This window comes from Amphiprion ocellaris, chromosome 20 (assembly GCF_022539595.1).
Source record: "Amphiprion ocellaris isolate individual 3 ecotype Okinawa chromosome 20, ASM2253959v1, whole genome shotgun sequence".
NCBI lineage: Eukaryota > Metazoa > Chordata > Actinopteri > Pomacentridae > Amphiprion > Amphiprion ocellaris.
In genome coordinates, this window is record NC_072785.1 from 19,093,270 (window position 1) to 19,114,345 (window position 21,076).

At 40.5% G+C, this 21,076-nt stretch overlaps 1 protein-coding gene across 4 annotated transcripts in view; it reads right to left on the minus strand.

Moving 5' to 3' along the window:
* Positions 1 to 5,214: 5,214 nt before the first annotated feature.
* col12a1a (collagen, type XII, alpha 1a) overlaps positions 5,215 to 21,076 on the minus strand; it is a 57,213-nt gene continuing 41,351 nt past the window's right edge. For 3 of the 4 annotated variants that reach the window (XM_035948872.2, XM_035948871.2, XM_023271876.3), the window contains 15 exons: positions 15,586 to 15,744; positions 15,226 to 15,303; positions 14,232 to 14,318; positions 13,716 to 13,769; positions 13,199 to 13,294; positions 12,829 to 12,882; positions 11,790 to 11,843; positions 11,419 to 11,472; positions 10,772 to 10,843; positions 10,634 to 10,669; positions 10,465 to 10,531; positions 10,189 to 10,371; positions 9,781 to 9,858; positions 8,408 to 8,578; positions 5,215 to 6,128 (listed from right to left, as the gene is read on the minus strand). In XM_035948872.2, coding sequence (XP_035804765.2) covers positions 5,980 to 6,128; positions 8,408 to 8,578; positions 9,781 to 9,858; positions 10,189 to 10,371; positions 10,465 to 10,531; positions 10,634 to 10,669; positions 10,772 to 10,843; positions 11,419 to 11,472; positions 11,790 to 11,843; positions 12,829 to 12,882; positions 13,199 to 13,294; positions 13,716 to 13,769; positions 14,232 to 14,318; positions 15,226 to 15,303; positions 15,586 to 15,744 — 1,392 coding nt within the window. In that variant the 3' untranslated portion in view covers positions 5,215 to 5,979. Of the gene's footprint in view, positions 6,129 to 6,447; positions 7,028 to 8,407; positions 8,579 to 9,780; positions 9,859 to 10,188; positions 10,372 to 10,464; positions 10,532 to 10,633; positions 10,670 to 10,771; positions 10,844 to 11,418; positions 11,473 to 11,789; positions 11,844 to 12,828; positions 12,883 to 13,198; positions 13,295 to 13,715; positions 13,770 to 14,231; positions 14,319 to 15,225; positions 15,304 to 15,585; positions 15,745 to 21,076 lie in introns of those variants that run through there. The other variant, XM_023271875.3, reaches the window with a different exon arrangement.

The following is a 21,076-nucleotide window of genomic DNA, read 5'->3' on the forward strand; positions in this document are numbered from 1 at the left end:
GACTGCTCCATTCCTTCTTCAGGTTTTGGTTGGCAAGCCAAGAATCAAAGGAACTTCATTCTAATGGGTTCCTGCTATAGGGACAAGTGATTCATATACATTTGCGTGACTCCCGTTTTGACACCACATTAAAGTCAAGCTGAGATTCTGAGTTTAAACACACCATGATGTGATAATATAGTTTACAGGAGGGCCATAACTTACTGTAAAGCCGTTCTAGTGAGTTTTGATGGGATTCCATAAAATCATCCACAATAATAAATAATTCTCCTACATTTTTCTGGAAAATTGGAGTGTCACACGGTCTAAAAGCTTGTCGGGTCCACAAAGCCAATGCTAGAATTCAGAGGGGAGTTTTTAGGAATCTTAAAATTGGAACAGAATGTTTGCTTGTAAAGAAAGATCTCCAAAAATATGCTTTATTATTATTACCCTTCAAAATCCCATATTGGTCAGCATCTCCCATTATCCTATTATGGGCTTGTAACCTCAGCATGTAGATACGTGATATGCCTGAATGAGCCCATCTTTCACTCAGCTGACCTGGACAGGCTCATGTCCATCCAGCACTGTCCATCTGTAGCGTCTTTCTGCAAGGTAGATCCAGTTTTAACTCCTTTTCTCAACCTTGGGATTGGTCCGCTAGGGTCTTTAGGTAATGTGAAGGGTTGTCTTTATAATATTACATATTGCATTTGTTAGGCATTTCTCAATATTTTGCTCATTTTGTGAAACATTGGATACTTTAACTTCTGTAACCCTTCAGCAAGAAAAATGAAAGGAAGCCCTGAGCCCTTGACTCCAGTGGCTCTCTTATGCTGTGGGAACATTTTGCTGGCATAATTTGGGTCCACTTGTCCCACTTAGAAGAAAGGGTCACCGCAAATAAATAAATAAAAATTGCTCTATGTGACCACTCTTAACCTACAAAGAAACCTTTACATTCTGACAGGACATTGACCCTATCTAGCTATAGGGCATGAGGGGTCACTGAATTTGATGACTCTGATTTGATGTGAATAATATGCTATGGTCTTTATATTCAACAAGATCTCAGCCTAAATAATCACTGATGTGAGATTTTGGACTGAGTGGTAGACAGCACTGCCATCACAGAAACATCAAATTAATTAATATCTTCTGGAAAAATGTTGTTCATCCCTCCCGTAGATTTAAGAGACATGTAGAGTCAATGCCAAGGTGCATTGGAGCTGTTCTGGCATCATGTGGTGGCCCAGTAGCAGATTTTCCTTCATCAGGGTAGTAGGGGAAAATTCATTAATATTCACATAGAAAAAAACCCCTGATTGGCTGATTGCAGATATGAGGATTTCTTAAGGTTCTGGTAAAAAGGTCATGGTAAAATGCACAATAGGGTGGATCATGCCTTTACCACCACAATATGACACTTTCCATTGGATTTTACGTCAGTTTGTCACCTAGCTGTACATAAATTAAACCACTGGAGTAACTTGTTTATAGAAAATGTGTCTCTAGTGTAAATGACAATAAGACGTCTGAAATATGAGAAAATCCCAGCAGCTGTTTTGTAAGGACCAGAAATGATGAAGACCATTAGTTCCCTTGATCCAGTGCAATTTGTAATTTAACACGTGTTTTGATTTAAATATTTGAATCTATGAAACAACTTGTAGCTACAACTGTCAAATAGATGTAGTGGAGTAAAATGTAGGCTATACTGTCTGCCTCTAATATGCAGTTGGATTGAAATATAAAATGGAAACACTCCAGTAGAGTTTCTCATATTGGTGTTTAATTCTGTTCCTCAAGATGCATTTAGTTAATTTTTTTTACCACTGCAGCTGTTTAGTATTAAACTACCTTATTTGCAGCTCTGCAAGCTGTTTTTTATTGCTTGGTGACCAATGTCCGTACCTACTGTAGGTGTTTTTTGCTACATTCAGGCTCGCTATTTCCCACTATCTCTGTATGCTATGCTAAGCTAACCGGCTGCTGTAGCTCCATAGTTAACAGTTCCTTTAATGAGGCATCTTGAGCCAGACTGTAAATGATGTATAGTTTGATGTTGGCATATTTACTTCCCCTTGCCAGAGGGATGTTTCATGATTGTGTTCTCTGTCTTTATGCAAGGCCTGCATCGTAATGGTTAATGTACCGTGCAGCAGGTTACATTATGAGCACATCTATAACATGTTTTCATTAAAAAAAGAAAAACTTTCCACATGTTTTGACCTTTCACTGCATGTGATCTTCATTATTTAGCTGTCATCCCACAAATTCTCATGCTAGTGCTTTCACAGGGCTCCTAAAAGTCCACATAAACTTCTACTTTTCGATCACTCATGATTGCTTTTCAATACTACACTCAATCATCTCATGTGCTGCCCAGTGCCCATGCATGGCTTCATTCATTCATGGTGTTAAATGCTCATAAAAATGCTGTGATTAATGGCATGAAATGAAATGTAAATTGTTTAACAGAGATGCAAGAAAAGTGTTCTTTAAAGTTTTACTCAGTTACACAGTTCTGCAGTAAATCACAAACTGGTAGATTGCTGTGGTGAGTTTTGCTTCCTTTGAACCTCCGTCTGTGTTTTGACGTGCCAACGCTGATATCACACGGCTGACAGGAATATGCTGCTGCCATACTGAAACAGTGTGAGAAACCCCTCACAGTTTGAGAACCCCTAAACCCTCTATAAAAGCACATCAAAGCTTTGTGAAAGTTTAAGCAAAACATTACCGTATACATTTATTGACCATATGGTAAAAGTTTGACATTATTCTCCATTTGCTGAGGGTTAGATGAGAAGAATGATACCACGCTCACGTTTGAGCATTCAGTAGGAAGCTACAGATCACAGTTAGCTTAGCTTAGCTTAGCTTAGCTTAGCATGAAGACTGGAAACAGTAAAGTGGATAGCTTGATGCTGTCCAAAGGTAACAACATCTGCCTGCCAGTGGCCATAATAACCACTAATTAACACTAATGAAGGAATCAGTGCTCATAGCTATCAAATAGTCCATCACCAAACACCCCTATTAAACCACAACTTTTCCTTTTTACACAAACAAATGAGACACAATGTGTTACTAATTGAGCTTGGAGGTGCTGATAGGGTGATTTTATTACCTTTGGACAGAGCTAGGCCAGCTCTTGTTATGACAAAGCAGGCCTGTTAAATAATAAAAGAGCTTTCCAAACTATCCCATTTCCAGTGCTGATGCTAAGCTAAGCTAACCCTATGCTAGCGCCACCAGATATGAGAGTGATATCCATCTTCTCAGCTTTTTTACAACATGTCAATCTTTTCCTTTAAGTCTTAAAGACCTCTTAAAGACGTTTTTGCCTCATTAAAATGTCAATATGATGTTTTTATGTCCTGGAACACATGAGTGAATTAAGTAGCCATGGCTGAGCATTTCCACCTTAAAGCTGCAGTGTACTGTTGATGGATTCATAAGGGAGTTTCATATAGCAAACCTAAGGAATCAATCCTGTCAGCTTGCAGGGTGGGACTTCCTTCTTCAGAATTGGTTTCCAGTTCCAACATGTTTGGCTTAATTACTTCAATATCACAACTAGCCATCATTTTTGGTTGAGTACTTCTACAGTGTTTGAGCAGAGTTGTAGGTGATCTGGTGTGCTTGAGCTGCCAAAAAAGGCAGGTACTACATAGAGCTGCACATTCTTGATAAAACAAAACTTTAGAGTTACAACTAAACCATTTTAAGCAGTAAAAGGATACAAGTTCTTGGAGTTTAAATCAATGACTGGAGAGTGACTTTAATTGGGAAGCAAACACTGCGTAAGATCACCACTACTACTAAAGAAACATTTCATCTGCTGTTTTTGCGAGGGGACAGCTGCAGAAAAAACAGGAATTAGTTAAAATCTGTTTCAACCGCAGACTCTTGAACAGCCCACTTGAAACTCCTGCCTCAAAGTGAACACAGATGCACGTTGGCTTGTCAACAAAATCAAAGGAATGACCAGACAGCGTGAGGATGGTGTCAGTCATCATTTAGGACAGTTTTTTGGGAAACACAGTATGATTTGGTTGTGGTGGAAAACAAAGAGGTGGGGGGGAGTCTAGGGCCTCAGTGCTACCTGGGTCAATGTCACAGAATGACGTTAAAACAAAAATCTGAGCCTGATGTTGAAGATACAGACTGAACAGCGTATCACTTACAACAGGTGTGAACATATTTCAACAAGGACAGTATGTCTCAGAGAGTGCTGTAAGTAATGTACAGGAAGAGGGGCTTTATAGAAAACCCTTACTGCAGTATAAAGTGTGCACTGAGCATAGCTGGGGGTTTTCTTATGTCCTCCCACTCATAATAATGTAAAGCTAATAGTAGATTTACATAGCAGACAATGTTCTCTGCATTTGTTCTTGTGTAAGCTCCAGTCTTAATGTAAAGTGCTTTCACATACTAACCTCTGCCTTCTTTACAACTAACATGAAGCAGCTGTTCTCACACTCAAACCGTACCTATAAGAATTCCCAACTGCCATGAAATATAAACGTCTATAAAGTCGAAGATGTTTTCCAGGAGTGCTTGTGCACATTAGGAAATAAGGGCAGGAGAGTAAAAGGAATTTTTCCAGTGGTCTACTTGTGGTGATGATCTGGACCTCGATACCTCAGCCCCGAGTCGTTATCTCTGGCATTTGTGCAGAACTCCTCCTCAGACATGCTTCCACTTCATCTCAATAAACAGAAATGGCGTCAGTCCTTTCCTTACCTCATACATCTCTTGTTTCACCATTAGACATGCTCAATGGGCGGAAATCTCTCCCAGAGCTGGTATCGGCCCAATCGCATTGTTTCCTTGTGGATATCTGTGCATAATCATTACAACCTGATAGGATAAAAGCCGAGCGGTTGCATGTAAAAGTCTGTGAAGCAGTTCACATGCTGGAAAAGTTGCTTTCACTCTCCCTCCCTTTTCTCCTCATGTTTCCCTTTCACGAACTGACTTTCTGGAGGTTTCAAAATATCTGTAGCTGTCAAAACAAATAAAGGTCGGAACTTCAAAGCGTATTTCTCAAGACCTAATGTTGAGAAGAACAGGTTTTGTCACTCAAGATCAAACAAACTCTGCCTTGTCTTGAGAAAGTTAGAGTAGACAGCAGCTGTGGATCTTTAACGTCCTTGTGTTGCACAGATACAAGTTCAGTTCATTAGTCGAAGACAAAAATGATTGAAAAGCCGAAGCCAATGCTACATTTTCAGTAGTTTTATTGAAAAATGCCTCTTCTGTTTCAGAAATAAATAAGAAAATAAGGCTGTGTGGAATTCACAAAATGTGCAGTTAAAACATGAGAAAAGCAATCCTATGTCCATAGTCTTGCAATCAAATCTAAACTGCATTGATAGAAAACAACAACTATATTCTGACTTAGAAATCCTCAGTAAATATACAACACAATCATGCAATTCCACCTTTGATAACAAAACAAAATTTGAAAAAATTTGGTTTGTGCTACAATGAGTCAAATTATCATTGAGTTTACAGGCCATACAAGAAAAAAAATCACAATGAACAAATCTTTGGGGATAAAATAAATTGTCTGAGTTCTTTTAAAACCAATGGAGTATCTGAAACAGCTTTACATACTGACATTTGACAAAAACAACATGGGAAAGTGTTCAAAAACATACAGACTGTACTTCTTTGGACATACTTTCTGCTGGTTTTCACATGATTAGTGCATTACACGTTGGAGTCCGATAAACACTTGCAGTTATATTACAAGCAGACACTTAAGGAAAACACTTAGCAAGCACACAGGTTTGTAACATGTAGGTTTGTATTCATCTTGCTAAAATTTCTCATGTCAGAAAAATAATATATGTTCAATATAGCCAGGGGTATCAAACCCATATAAGTACTAGATCTAGTTTGTTCTGAATATCTCTTCATCCTCACCTAAGTGATCATGGAAGTCATTTCAATAGTACACTTTCTGAGAACTCTTTATCATAGCTATGATGCTAGTCTTTCTGTATTGTCCTGTGGTAGTGATCTCTTTCCTCGTTGGTTTCGTGAGTAACCGGGTGACTGTATTGTCTCAAACTCTTCAGCTGGCTCCACAGGTATAGCCACTACCTCAGGTTCAGGCGGGTAGCGGTTGGCTAGAAAAATATTCGGGACGGCCAATCATAAAACGGGTTGCTTCTACAACTTTTCACATGCACAGTTTAAATTATATTGCACTATGGACTTTCCAAGAAAAAATGCCCTGTGTCAAATTACTGCTTCCTAACGTAACAAAAAAAAAGCTAAATAAAAACTGTTTCCAAATGCTGTGATGACATTTACAATAAAACCTATCATGGATAATAATACGTAGTAAAATAACCAGCTGATACTACTCAGGGCACATGGAAATGGCAGGAGAGCAACATTTAGCACTGATTTGGCAAATGTACACAAAGAACATGATGATTAAAAGTACAAATGAAACATGCTTCAGTCTGGACCAGAGCTGTTTAAAGCCACTTAGGCGTCATAAACAGAGGTTATGCTGGTGGTAAGTAAGCAGAGGGTTATGAGGCACAAGCTCAATACAGATGTTAACGTGATTTTTAGTCAAATGTCCTGGTTCATACAATCATTTACAAAGCAAAAAAAAAAAAAATTAGTTTTATTTACACGTGTCACCTCTACATTAACGTTGCTTTCTGTTATGAAATCCTCTTTGTTAGTAGCTGTTTTGGGTGGTTTTTGTACATGCTCCTTCCTTCGTAGAAATGCTCAGTCTCTGTTTTCTATTTCCCAACGGTTTGTGGTTCAAGATGCAAACAGGCCAGCAGGTTGCCATCACTGTAGCTTGTAGCTGTGAGATGATGTTAGTGCCAGTCCGCTCCGTTCTGTGTTTTTTTTTGGCTTTCGTAATGTTTGTTTTTATGTTCAATAATTATGTCCGTGGTGATTATCCTTACATGCCCCACAGAAAATGGGCAAACATCTCAGAAACAGGACTTCAAAGTGTAAGCGGCACAGATGACTTAGAAAGTTTACTATGCCAAACCTGAAAATAGTTCAAAAAGGGTGTGAGTTTTCTCTGTGGAACAAAGTTATTAGCATCTTATTTGATAAAATGTGAGTCATCATACACTAATAGCTACAATGCTTTACATGCCAGTTTTAAAATTTGGCACCAAATGTGTGGAGGTACTGAAATATAGCAGTTCCATCTGGTTAAATCCTTCCCATGACAGCAATTGTCTGGTTCTAGCTTAGCAATCGTAACTCAGCAAAACAGGCCTGTCAAGCTTTGGATTTATCCACATGCTAAAGCAGTGCACATGGGAATAACATAAAAAGTTAGCAGGGTGATGTCTTGTTTTAGTGTCACTAAAAAGCTCAAATACATGAGCAATAACTTAAAGGAATGGATTAAATGAGCTGTTTATTCCCCCCCACTGAAAGCTGTGGTATGGCTAACTAGTGCACTTATGTCCCTACAGTGAATGGCATTATCTGCAGCAGAGGTGGCTGCAGGTTCAGGATTGTAGCTGTCGGGCCACATTTCTAGGACCCTTGGTTTTTACAACAGTGCCACAAAAGCATGTATTAAAATACTTCTGATGTTCAGTAGGACTGCAAAAACTAATATGAGCTTGCCAATGTGTGAGTAACAAACTTTTATAGTCTTTCAGCTACTGGTAGTTTTGCTGCATGACAAATTCTTAACATGAGTATGATGAAACTGTAGAGCAATTTTGGCAAGCTCAACTATGGTTGACGATAATTAGTTATAGTAAGCACATTATTCAGCTTTCACCATCAAAACCATAAGTCTGTGGAGAGAAAGTACTATTTGGGTGGAATCCACCTTTAAAACGATAAGTACCTGGACAAGGAGTAGTGTTTTGGGTGAAATAAAATCCTGCAATTTAGCGATCATACAGTTCTATAGGGTTTTGAAACTGGGGTCCCAAAATTGCAGCCTCCTATACTGCAGACCCATTATACTGCCAACAGTGAAAGCATTACCCATAAGGCGAAAGAGCATTTTGTACTACCAAGGATTCGGGCTACAAATAAAATTGTCTAGAAAAGAGAAGTATGATGCTGTCTACCACTGTATGAAGTCATGGACTCATTGTTTCACAAATTATCAATCTTGACTGTAAATCTTCCAAGGTTACTGTTTTAAACTGTATTATGTTTTGGACAAGAACATAAAGCTTGACAGGCACTGAGGGAGGTGAGTCGCCAAAAGCCCTTTATGGGAATAAGTTCCAACAGCTTTCTGTTAAAAATCTATACTGTGGAACCCCTACATCCATATCTCCATACATTTTCAATGAGGTAGTGCAATGAGTTGCAAATGTAATTAGTGTGCATACACTTAGTCTCTTCCCTGCTGTAGTATCATGCAAGGCCTAGACAGCACTGAGCATACCTGTGTATCCTTGTCCATTGTAAGGAATGCCAACACACTGAGAGGAGTCGCAGTATCCAGGGGGTCCTGGTGGTCCTCTCACCCCTGGAGTACCTTGACGACCTGGAGGGCCACGAGGCCCAGCGGAGCCAGAAGGACCTGGGGGTCCCGTTCTTGACTCTCCCGGTGGCCCTGCAAATGGGAGAGAGAAGGTAAATGAGGCAAGTTTGAAAGAGGAGTCTCTGGAGCTCAGCAGAAAGACCCACTGACATCACCCGTAAATCTTGTGTGGAAATGGTGGGGGTAACACGGGGCTGCAGCACTGTAATTTCAATTTTTGAATGGCTCAATTAAAAAGCTTGACCAAGAAAAAAAAAGGGATGCAGTCTGGGCCTGTGTGGAGTTACCCCCGGCCCCGTCTGTCTAGACGGCAAAAACTCAGGATGGAATTTTCCCCCTCTCTTTTTCTCTCCCTTAAGTGAGCCCATGTGTTGTCAATGAAGCCACCAAAGAAAGCTCATTGTACAACAACCTGATTCTCCCACACACACACATGCACACATTAAAGTGAGTCATCAGCGTGGACTTCCTCCCACCGGTTCTTAGTTGTTTCTCACTTCATTCACAGAAACAGACATGTCAGTGTTGTGGGGGAGACATCAATAGAGGATTCCTGTTGTTTAACAATCACTTCCCTTGGGAAAGGAAATCTTCAAAAGCATTTTTTTAGAGAAAAAACATTAGAAAACATAGAGATATCATTTGCAGCTGAGGAAAGACCAGGAGCTTTTTTCAAATTGATAAATCAGCTTAAAAACCTTTTTCTTAGCATTTGTTTTAGGAAATTCACCATACCCTTGACTGAAGATGGACTGAGGGCTGTTTAAACTCTAGACACAGAAAGAAATTCTTTGCTTAATAACAATCATAAATACCTTCCATTTATTGTATAATATTTCAGATGTGTTTGGAAAAGGTCAGTGTACACATGACATAAATCCGTAAGAAAGGAAAGAATTGGGAAAATGTTTGGGGTCTCTCCAAAAAAATTTATGCAGTGCAGCTGCCCAAACGAAGGTTCCTGATACACATAGACTGTAGGTAAATTTTAGCTTCTGGCTGGAATGTGTTGTTTTAATTGGACTGATGGGAGTACTCTGTGTCCTAAAAAGTTCCACAGAAAAGGTGAAAAAGCTGTCACTATGGAACTTATGCAAGAATGAAGTTGTAAAATGCAACAGAGGGAGACCAGAAGGCTGTCAGCAGATTCTGGAGAACAGTGTTCAACAGAAAACCTCAATGTGGCTTTTGTGTTCTTTGTCTCACTGTGATGGCAGATTTAGCTAAACTGAGTTATTTCACCCAAGAAAAGAAAGAAAAGAAAACTGGATTACCTGGTGGTCCGTTCGCTCCTCTCTGCCCTCTGATACCAGTTCCTTGAGATCCTCTCTCTCCCTTCTCTCCTGGCAAACCTACATAAACCAGAAAAAGAGTAGAAATCAGTTTCACATTCATGAAGCAAGTTTTTTGGAATAATGTCCAATATTTGTAAATGAGTGAAAATCTAAAGGGCATGTATGAAACACAGTAGAAGCATATCTTCATTGAATAATATTTTATATTCCAACTTGGAATTATGTGTAGACTACACAGGATAATGTTGTTATAACATGAGTTACATGAGTGCTACAGTCTACACAGTTGATACCATATGCTATATTGATCCCATTTGCTTTTCATTCCTTGCTTGTTGCTCTGTAGTACTACCAAACAAAAACAGGCAATGAAGAGAAAAAAAGCACCTCTTTCTCCTTGATTTCCAGGTAAACCTGGGTTTCCAGGGAAACCAGTTCGGCCAGGTTGTCCAGGCTCTCCACGGGTTCCCTGGTTGCCAGGGGGGCCAGGAGGACCGGGCGGCCCTGGAGTGTTGCTGCGATATCCAGAGGGAATCTGGTTGAGCAGCATGTCAATTCTGCTCATCTGGCCTGTAAACAAAGAACAAAATCAGATAGATTTGGTTCAGATGTATATATTAAGGACAATAAAATTTCTTGAGGGTTAACAAATGTTTTGCTCACTGTTCACAAGCTGTTCACAAACTTGTCTGGCAATGGAGCGCATCATGTTCTGGGATGCAAAGTCTCCCTGGAAAACAAGGACATTTTCATGAAGAGATGGTATCATTATTTGACATCAATGATGCAAGACAACTGGTGTATGAAAATCTCATAGGAACATAACACACACCCTCTCTCCTTTCTCTCCTTTAAGGCCAACTGGTCCCTGTTGATGAGAAGAACAACGTTAAAACAACAACAACTACTCTGAGCTTCCCTAAACAGTGCTATCGAATTATAGATATGTGCTCCCTTATTCAGTACATACTGGGTTTCCTGGCTCTCCGGGTTTCCCTGGTTTTCCAGTAATTCCTGGTACACCTGGATTTCCAGGGCTTCCCTGAAAAAAAGAAAATACACAGAAAAAGTGGTGTTTATTTAATTACTGGACTGTAAACGTAATTGCAAAGCTTAACTCCTGCGCCACGTTAATGGTTGCATAACAAGCTTTATGTTGGGATCTATGCCTTGACATGTGCAGTAGGGGGGCCATGTGGCACGAGCTGCCAAGAACACTAAAGAGGAGATGGAAACAAACACATGCAGGGCAGCAGTACAGACAGGACGCACACACACACACACAAACACACACCAGGCACTGCTAATGGCTGTTGGAGCACTCAGGATGGTATAGTGAATGTGAATTCTATACTGGCATGTTGCCTGTTGGCATGACGGCTGGATTAAGTAGATTCAGACCTCCTCAAACCCCAGAAAAAGAAAATGAGATGCATGCACCGTCCTCGTAACAGTGGAGGAGCCTCGAGACTAAGTCTGCTTTTTATGTGCTGTTCCAGCAGAATGCAACTGTGGAGTCAGAGGAGTAATTATTGCAGATATATCAGGAAATAAAGCACACACCGAGGTATATTTATTTGGCTCTTTTCTGCACAACACAAACACATATGCACTCACCATGGGCCCCGGTGGACCTCTGGGTCCAGATGATCCCTCCTTTCCTGGTGGCCCCTAAGTAGAAACAACATACAATCACACATAGGTTACAACACACTGGGGAACCTATTGGAGCAATACATCAGTGTCATGCCTTTATATTGGTTTCAGCCTTGAGTTTGTCTTTCTGAATTACATTTATAAGTAGTGGCTCAATTATTCTGGCTGACGCAAGTGAGAACATGCAGTGCAACAGCAAAAACGACCCCATGGTACTTCTGTGTAGTGAAGTGGGGGATCACATGCAAAACATGTGCTTAAGTAAGTGTTGGACCCATTTATAGGCTTTGAACACAGTGTGTGCACTATGCAGGCCTGGAGGTTGATCTTACCCGCGCTCCACTTGGTCCAACGGGGCCCAGAGGACCGCGTGGCCCAGGAGGACCCTGGGAAAAAAGCAGACACACTTAATCAACTGCTAATGATCAAGAACATGACATTTATGTAGCTCCCTAATGCCTCTGTTGACCTAGAAAGTACAGACAAAAAAACCTGTAGTTTCCCCTTTATTTCAGCCAAAGATAATATATCATCATGCTTGTAAAAACTGGAGGAAATCTCTTGTCCCTTGACATTTGATGTCTCCTAGAAATGCCCGTTGACATCGCTGTTACAATTGGCTGTATTATGTAAAGCAACTAACACAATGGTGGTAATAAAGTCCAAATATCACAGAATGGGACTTTCTCCCAGGCCTGAATTTGCTTATTCAGAGGCCTGAATAACTGGTGATGATGGTCTGTCCAGCTGAATGGTGGGAGTCGGCTGAATGACCTCTGCTGAATGAATGAACGGATGGTCAGCCAAGAGAGCTCTACGTAATACCGGCCCACTCAAAATTATCACTTCTACCAAGACATTCCCACATACCGCACAATGGGTTGAGCTTAACTTCAGATCTGCTTCTGACAATGATATCAGTAATCTAAATAACCTCAAAGAACTCTGAACTGGCTGGGGTAAATGTGGTTTTATTTGACTTTCATGTTCACCCACAAAGTCCCCAGTATGACTCTTACTATAAAGCAAAGATGCTCAAGCTTCAGACAGACTGAAGGCTTTACCAAGACACAATCATCTTCCATTACAAGGCTGGAGTAGAACATGTTCCATTCCCTATTTCCCCTTTGGTAATATGAGTCTACACTACATAATAATTTAACTGCATCACTGGCCGTCTACCGTTTGTCAGTCAACGGGCTGATTTGAGAGTGTGGGACTCCCTGAGGATGGCATGGTAAACCTCCCACTCTGAGTGTGGTTTCAATCTGGCCATATGGATTGAATCCAGGCTCCAGTAGCAACGCTGCTCTCTATGGATAGTCTCTTGTTTCCTGCTCATAAACCACAAAATGAGAGGGGAGTACTTACTTGCAGCCCAGCAAGGCCTGGGTCTCCAGCATCTCCCTTTGGTCCTGGGCGACCCTGAAGATAGAGGAGGAAAGGAGAGGTTAAGCCTTTTGTTTTATCCTTTTAGTCTGTGATTGTGATTGATGACGTGTTTTGACAAGAACATCTGCAGGTAAAAAAAATAATGAGGCGTTCTGGCTGGCTGGAAGTCGAGAGGAGTGCAATGTGTTTTAATGTTAGTTATAAATCCCATTTACTGGTGGAGTATATGAGCTGCTCTACAACTTTCACACAAACTGCCCTTAATTTCTGGACATGTGAGCACTTATCTCACAGACATTTTAATCCATTTACTACTGACAGTATTTCTTAATAGTGCTGATTAACTCACAGGTTCTCCAGGTAGAGAGAGTCCGTTAGGGCCTTGTGGACCTGGTGGTCCCATTGAGCCTGGAAGTCCTGGCTCACCACGTGGACCCATTGCACCCTACAGCATTACAGAAACATGCAACGAGACGTTACATAACAGAAATCTTTACAAAGAATTCCACAGACAACACTAATCAGATGTTTAACTGCAAAGACGGAGACAATGAACGCCAACAGTTTTGAGAAATGGGCCTTTAAGATACTTGACATAGGTGCCCTTTAAATGTAGCTGTGGAAAAATATACACTCGATAACTGAATTCAGATGTGTGCAATTTGCCTGCAGAGCAGAAGCACTGAGAAGCTGACCTGTATTATCTTCCAGTTTAACCTTACTGATAGTGTCAGCAGGCTTTATTGGCTATGAGGTGACCCAGATCATTTGTCTAATACGTTAAAACAGTTATGAAATAAAAGCCTGTGCGCAAAACATTAATAACGCTTTATAACATGCTTAAAGTAATGTCAAGTTTAACTCACAGCATTGCCCGGTTCTCCTCTATCTCCTCGAGGTCCTTTAGTACCTGGGCTGCCCTGGAAAAGTGAGGAGCCAGAAACACAGAGTGAGTGTAACAACAGGAGCAGATTCCAAAAGCTTTAAAACCCCAAGTCATTCGAAATCCTCACAGGGGCTTAGTGAGGTTACTGAGCACACATATTCCAGACTTCTCCTCAAGACTTTTTTTTTTTTACTGTTGTTTTTCCAACAGGCATTTATCTTTTGACACTTCTCCCTAAGCCCACATTTCTTTGCATGCCACCAGTCTCATCCTCAACTGCTCTTTCCAAGGAAAAAAACACGACTTATGCGAGGGACATCCTTAGCTTGCTTAAGTTTAAACTGGAATGTAAAGATGTACAGTCACTGTAACAGTAGCAGAGTCAAGCATGGCTTTATCATCATCATCTTCATAATCTGTATGGCTTCTGAGAAGACACACAGAGGAACACGAGGTGAAGACAGACAAGAAAGGATGATAGTGGGAGTGTATTTACCGAAGGTCCAGGAGGCCCCTGGGGGCCGATGCTGTCCTGTGTGCATGTGCAAGAGTGGGGAAGGGATGGACACTTGGCCTCATCTCTCTGAAAAGGAAAAAAAAAGGAGATACAGATAAAGAAATTCACAGACACACTTCAGAGTAGCATTATAGTCCATGACACACCCACTGATAATTGAGATCATCTCTTGGCAATCTACATAGTACAAGAGGTAAAAATGAAAATCTTCAATGCCATTTTATTACAGTGTTCTGGCAAACTAAAACTTTGACTTTGCTGCAAGTTTAAGAAGAAAAGACAGTTTAGAAGCCCAGCAAAGGTTATGGTGGAATGGTGGCTTAGCTAAAATGTGATTGGAACCAGTAGAGTCAGTGTGGGGCTTTAGGAGCAAATGCTCAGTGACAGCTGCAGAACTTGTCCACATTTTTGGAAATGAATCACTGGCATAATGAGTTACATAACACTGCTGTCATTGACATGATGTATTAAAAGCTGATGCAAATTATAGATGAATTACTTCTAATTGGCTAAATGTGCGTGCATCCGGTATTTACCGTGCTGTAACAAAATAAATGTGATTTACTGTCTGCATCGTGAATTAAAGGAGCACTTGTTTTCCTGTAGTTTGGGAGGTCACATGCTGGCAACAGTGAGATTAGCACAATTACACAGGATACAAGGTTCTATTCACTCCAGCTGAGGGACTTTCTTTTCAAACAGCAGGCGACTTATCAGCTTTGCATTTTGCTTAATGACTACATACCAGATACATACACTCTAGGCTGTAAACCCTGTATATACAATCACAGTGGACCTCCTACAGTTTATTCTAAACAGCTAACTCTAGCAGCTAGGAAAAGATTAATAGCCCTGTTCCACTGAGAACATGGGAAACAAATGTGGCAAAATATCCCAGTAGTGCACCTACTGTATTTGTACATGATCTTTTGACTTGTTTATGAAACGATTCTACAGTGACACTTGTTCTTACTGTGGCGGGCAGGTCGCAGCATTTGTCTCGGCTGATCCAACTCAAGCTGCAGATAATATCGAACATCTGGAGCTGGAACTACACAACAGAAGAAGGAGAAAAACATTGAGGGGTGTTACAAATGGATCCCATTCACGGCAAAAATGCACAATGTTTAAAACATAGGAGACTTGGAGAAATTCGAGGATGCGAGTTCTCATACTTCCAGCAGTCACTGGGAGCAGTTAAACTTAATTGTGCATCTACGCACAAGAGGTTTTGGATATTCAGTCCTTGGAAAGTTGTGAGATGCTCTTCCAAACGTGTTTTTCCAGAGTCTTTGTGATTTTAACAAGTTTGAGTTCTTCTTTTTTTGCTTACTGTAGCAGACTGCCTCTTTCCGCCTCCAGACTTGACCATCTTGCCAAGCACTTCGTAGCCTTCCAGTGTGATGTTGTTGGCCTCCTTGATGGGCTTCTCTGCCACCTCTTGGCAGTCCACGTTGAGCTTGACTTTCTCTGGAGAGATGCTAATGTGGACCTGCAGGAGGGAGAGGATAGAAGGAGGGCACCATCAACAAAACATTCTTGTCTTCTCAAAAGTCACAGTTGCCAAATTTGTTGCAGCACAATTACTTGGCAAGTAGTACTAAGAACATTGGAGATTTTCAAAAGCTGTGGTTGGCATTTGTTTCTGTTTGGAAGGGACATGGTTGCCCTTTAAAAGAGAATTAAAATTCTTTAAGAAAGTGCAACCATAAGGCTAGGAAGAACCCTGCGGAACCTTCATAAGCCCATTTGTCTGAAGCTAATAAAGACTTTGATACAGTGGTCCACATACTACTAAGAGTTTAGAATTGTTTAGTTTTAGAACAACCACATTCAGATTTTGCATGAGGCTGCTGTTTGATGCTTCTACAGATGAATGGACCATAAAAAAGGAAATATACAGCAGCTGGCGTTTCTATGTAGCATTAAGGCGGTGATTGTATAACAACACATAATGACAAAGTGCCAGATTCTGAAGTTTCCTGTCCATAGAACCCAGCTCCACATCTTGAAACAATATCATTTGCGGTGTGCCATCAAAAGTCCTACACTTTCCATACTCTCCCTTCATAGCTGCAAATTTTCCTCAGCTCACCAGTGAGACAAGCTTTCTTTATGTCAGGAAAAGCAGGCTACCACTTCTTTCAACAAAGCTATACCAACCACAGACCAGGTCACAGTTCTTGGCAACCAATCACAAAATTACAGTTGACTTCCTTGGCAAGAGAACAAACTGTCTGGTGGGCCGCAAAGAGAGATGGGTGTCACTTATCCCAGGATCCTGGCATGGATATATTATACCGCGATACTCTTAAGGGCTTACTTAAACAACTTTGGATGCTATACAGGGATGGCAGATAATGAGCATATACAGATTACCTCACTGACCAATAAGTAAACACAATAAAAACACTTTAGTCACTGGAAAATAAGGCTTCTAGAAAACTAGCTTTCTAGTGACCATTTCTTTCTGAGCTGATGGTATTAGCTGTTAAGTGATCTGGTCTCAGTGCAGTAAAAGTGTTGACAGATGAACAAGTTTCATTCATCAATTGTTAACACAGAGTTTCACTGTGCTTCATTGTGTCAACACTCTACAATCAGAGTCCATATGGTCGACTTCAGGCCGACACCAGCACGGTTCCAATACATATTTCCATGATTTCTATCAGACTTTTCGATTTTATTGCTCTTGGCTCTGTCCTGAGTGTTCCCTTTTTTTTTTTTTTTCTTTTTTTGCATTCTTAGACCTTGAAGGACTCACAGCCTTAATTTCACAAATGCACTAATAGGCAGGTGTGAGTCTTCACTATAAATATGCAATGAAGATTAAGTTACTTTTTGTTGGGAATAGGAGGAAATGAGTGCTCTGTATGGATTATTATATTACATTGGTGTTTTCATGCAAACAGTGCTGTTGCTGATCCTGAAATCCCCAACTGGGCTGATCATTTTCATTTTATCTTTCCAAAAAGGAAGCTTATATGTCTGATCTGGCAAATGCAAAAAGACAAGGGAAGGACTTCTATTGTGAGAAAAGTTAAAGGGGACATATTACGCTTACTTCCAGGTCTATATTTCACTTTGCATAATTCACAGAAAATCATCATTGATCTCATACTGCCTGGTATGCAGCCCCTCTGTCTAAGATATTGTGTTAGAACCCCAGTTTCTTCTGATTGGCAGGCTTTGAGTAAGCCTTTGCTTGTGAGCACCATCTCACCTCATAATGTAAACCAACATAATTTCTCATTTTTTATTATAAATGGCATTTCTCAAATCCATCTAATATGACAGTGGACACCACAAACATCTGCAGCAACAAAAATTACAGCAGGATGCCTCCATTTGGTAAGCATTAGCTCATTACCTGCTTAGCGTGGCATATCAGTGGATTTAGTCTTTCAGTTTTTCCATAAAAACTTTTCTGTGTATGCACGGTTAATAAGTGTACTTCAGGGAAATACATTAAAATACAGACTAAAGGGGAAAACATCTGCTGTCAGGAAATACCAAAGGTAAAGTAGCTAGTAAAATGTTATTCTTGTCATCAAACGAATCTAGCACCATCAGTTATTTTTTATTCTGGTGTACTTTAAACACCTATAATACTACTCAAGCAGTTTTTGCTAGAACCTGTACATAAAGTTACCGAAAACACAGCAGTGGGATTTTGCAGACACACTGTGCTATAGATGACTGCATTAAGAAATCAATAACAAGTTGGCCTCAGCTCATTGCGAAAGTAGAAAGAATATTGGAAATCAAGTATTCAAAGTCATCTAAAGCCTGAACTTTTGACTTACATTGATTGATTTTACATTAATTTCCCTCATTAATTGCAACTTTGGTGGCATTTATTGGCAACATCAGAAACTGTAGCATTATATACCCATATGCCAGTAAATAAGGGAAAGCACCATATGTATCAATTAATGTATATTTTCTGTAGTTTTTTAGTGTTGATTTTAGGTTGAAATGTTGAGCTCAAGATTTCTTGGCCAATAAGGTTTGTGTATTTTTCAGCATTGAAGCAAACTCCAAGTGACTTTTCAGTAGCTACACAGTATCAGCTTACATGCTCTAACTTCTACCAGTGTACCTCTGACCACACATCACTATGACTTATGGAAAATGTCTTCTCCTCTTTGGTTACCAGGAAGGTTTCCCTCTATGGACTCTACCATTCAAATATGGGAGGGGATTGCCCAGTGGGTTAGTGATTGGTTTGCTTCCGCTATATTCATCTCTGAGAGCTTTCCCACATGCTTAACTAGCGGTAGACCACGACCTCTCTAGCCCCGGTTATTCATTATTAACTAGGCTGAAGAAAAAAGGCCAAATCAAGAAGCACTCTCTGACATGACATTGTGGTACCGAAACAGGAACTGAAGTTAATGCTTGAGTAGGAGGTTCGTTCAGGATGAATTACCAGGAAAAGCTACAACCTAAGGTAACAAGTCAGAAATGGAAGAATTTCACTTGTTCCATCTTCTAATAATGTTAGTATTTTCTTGTTTTCTTAGTGTGCTATAATATATATTGTATATCTCAAGGTTTTGGACAGTCGGTTGAACGTTACGAGGCTTTAAAGCAACACCGTGGCTGTGATTTTACAATTGGTGGTAATTTATAGACAAAACAAGTAATGTTGAGAAAAGAATCTGTATGTTAACTGGTGTGAAAATAAGTGGTTGTTGAATCTTGAGTCGGCTAACTTGAACATTCAGATTATTTTGTGCTTTGTTTTTTTCTTCACACAACCACAACCCAACAGCCATTTAGCAACAAGCCTCATCATTGGGCACCCTGGTTCCAGCGGATACTCACACACATATACTGAGGTCATTCTGTAATAGCCACGGACCAAGTGTTGGAAAACCACTAGCAACATGTAAACAGACACCACCACAGCAGTCAGCAGTGGCACTTACTCAGCAGACCAGCAAATGAGCAGCTAGGTTGACCGCTGCAGACTCACAAGCTCATGGAACAGCAACTACTGCACCACAAACTAGCCACCCAGTGCACACTCAGACTACAGTCTCCACGATGGCCACAGATTGAGCAAACACATACACACACACACGCAAATACACACACAAAGATCAGGCTGCAGTCCAACTAGACCAGCAGTGATGTAATTTACATGAAGCTCTGACCCAATATTTTCCAGTATTGCATTCATTCATGAAGTTACCCTACAATTAGTTGTGTAGATGCTAAATGGTCACACTAAAAAGCCATTTACTGTACGCTCTGATCTTGGGGCCAATATATCACTGTGCACTCTGTGATGTCAGGAAGTGGGCGAACTTTGATGTCGGATAAGAATCTCGTATATTGAAAAGGGTCATTCACTTTGATTACTTTGGAGTTAGGCAGAAAAAGGAACATGTGTACTAAATATGAGGACCCAAGTGTAAATATTGGGCACACTTGGGTACAAGTTAAAATGCAATTGGACGTGACATGGAGCACACTGGAACCAGCCGTTTTTCCTTCAGTGAACTGAGTGTCGTAAGTCATTCCAGGCTGCTTTGGAAATACACTGTTCTTCATTGTTCTATTTTCTGCACCCAACTGCGCTGAAACATAACAGGGGATGTTTTCGATTCGCCATTGTTTTCGTGTTAGATGTGGAGACATTTGGTGTCTCTTTTTACTTCTTGCTGTGGCCCCAAGAAAGACAATATTATCCAAATGCTGTTTATTGCAGTTGTATGCCTGGCATGTGGGCCTAATATCGCGGTTGAACTGCTGAGGAGAAACAAAGTTTGCAAAACCACTGTGAGTGGGTATTTTAAGTTAGATGAGACGCTCTGACAGATTGTTTTCAGAGTAGTTGATGGATTCATGGATCTTTTAATAAGTGCCTGCCAGAGGAGTTCTAGCTTAATTTCTTGCATGACAGACAAGGGAGATGAAGGCATAGGTCAGTTTCAGAATCAAGAAAATGTTGCATCAAGGCACTGGTAAACATCTGGATTCAGGCTTTTGATCAGTTGCTTGCAATGCTTGCATATATTCCTGCCTCCACAACTCCATAGGCATCCTTGCAGTCCTATACAGTCTTAAGGGGCACAACGCAACACGCACTGCACTCGCTGTTACATTAAGAGCACTGTTGAGAAATTTTTTTCACAACTTCTACCGAGACTACGTCAATACATAAATAAAATATTTTATATGAAATGTATCCCTCTTCATGCCATTACTCTAATTGGGAAACATTGATAGGTCTATAGAGCCAATGAGGAGGAGCAAATAACAAGCCTAATATATGTTTATAGATATAGAGAGGTAAAGTTATACCTCTTCCTTTCTGCCCCATGGGACTTTGTCTTAGAAAAAAAATCTTTGTCTTTCAACCTTTTACAGTACAACAAGCTAACTAACTGTTCGCACACAGCTAACCTGTTTCAAAGATAGAGCTTTCCTCCCACTGTCTCACTACAAACGCAAACAAGTGCCAGATTCTTGAGTCATGATTAAGTGAACTCAGACACACACATCAGTTTTTCCTTCGTTTTACCTTCTGTACCTGGCCGAATGCCTTGTTTCAATTTTTAAGTATTTAAACTTTAACTGCTGCATACTTTGTTCTGTGCAGCAGCAAACGGTTGTAGCACGATGCAAGATATGGAAATAATGGGTTTCAGAGTGCAGTGGTGCTGTTGCCATGGTTTGTCTGAAAGCCCTTTTATATATTGGAACTTGAGCAGACTTTGGAAGAAGGATGCCATGAATTTTACGCACAGGTTACTCATCATGGGGTGTACTACTCATGATGGCGTCAATGTTACTTTGGACCGACTCGACAC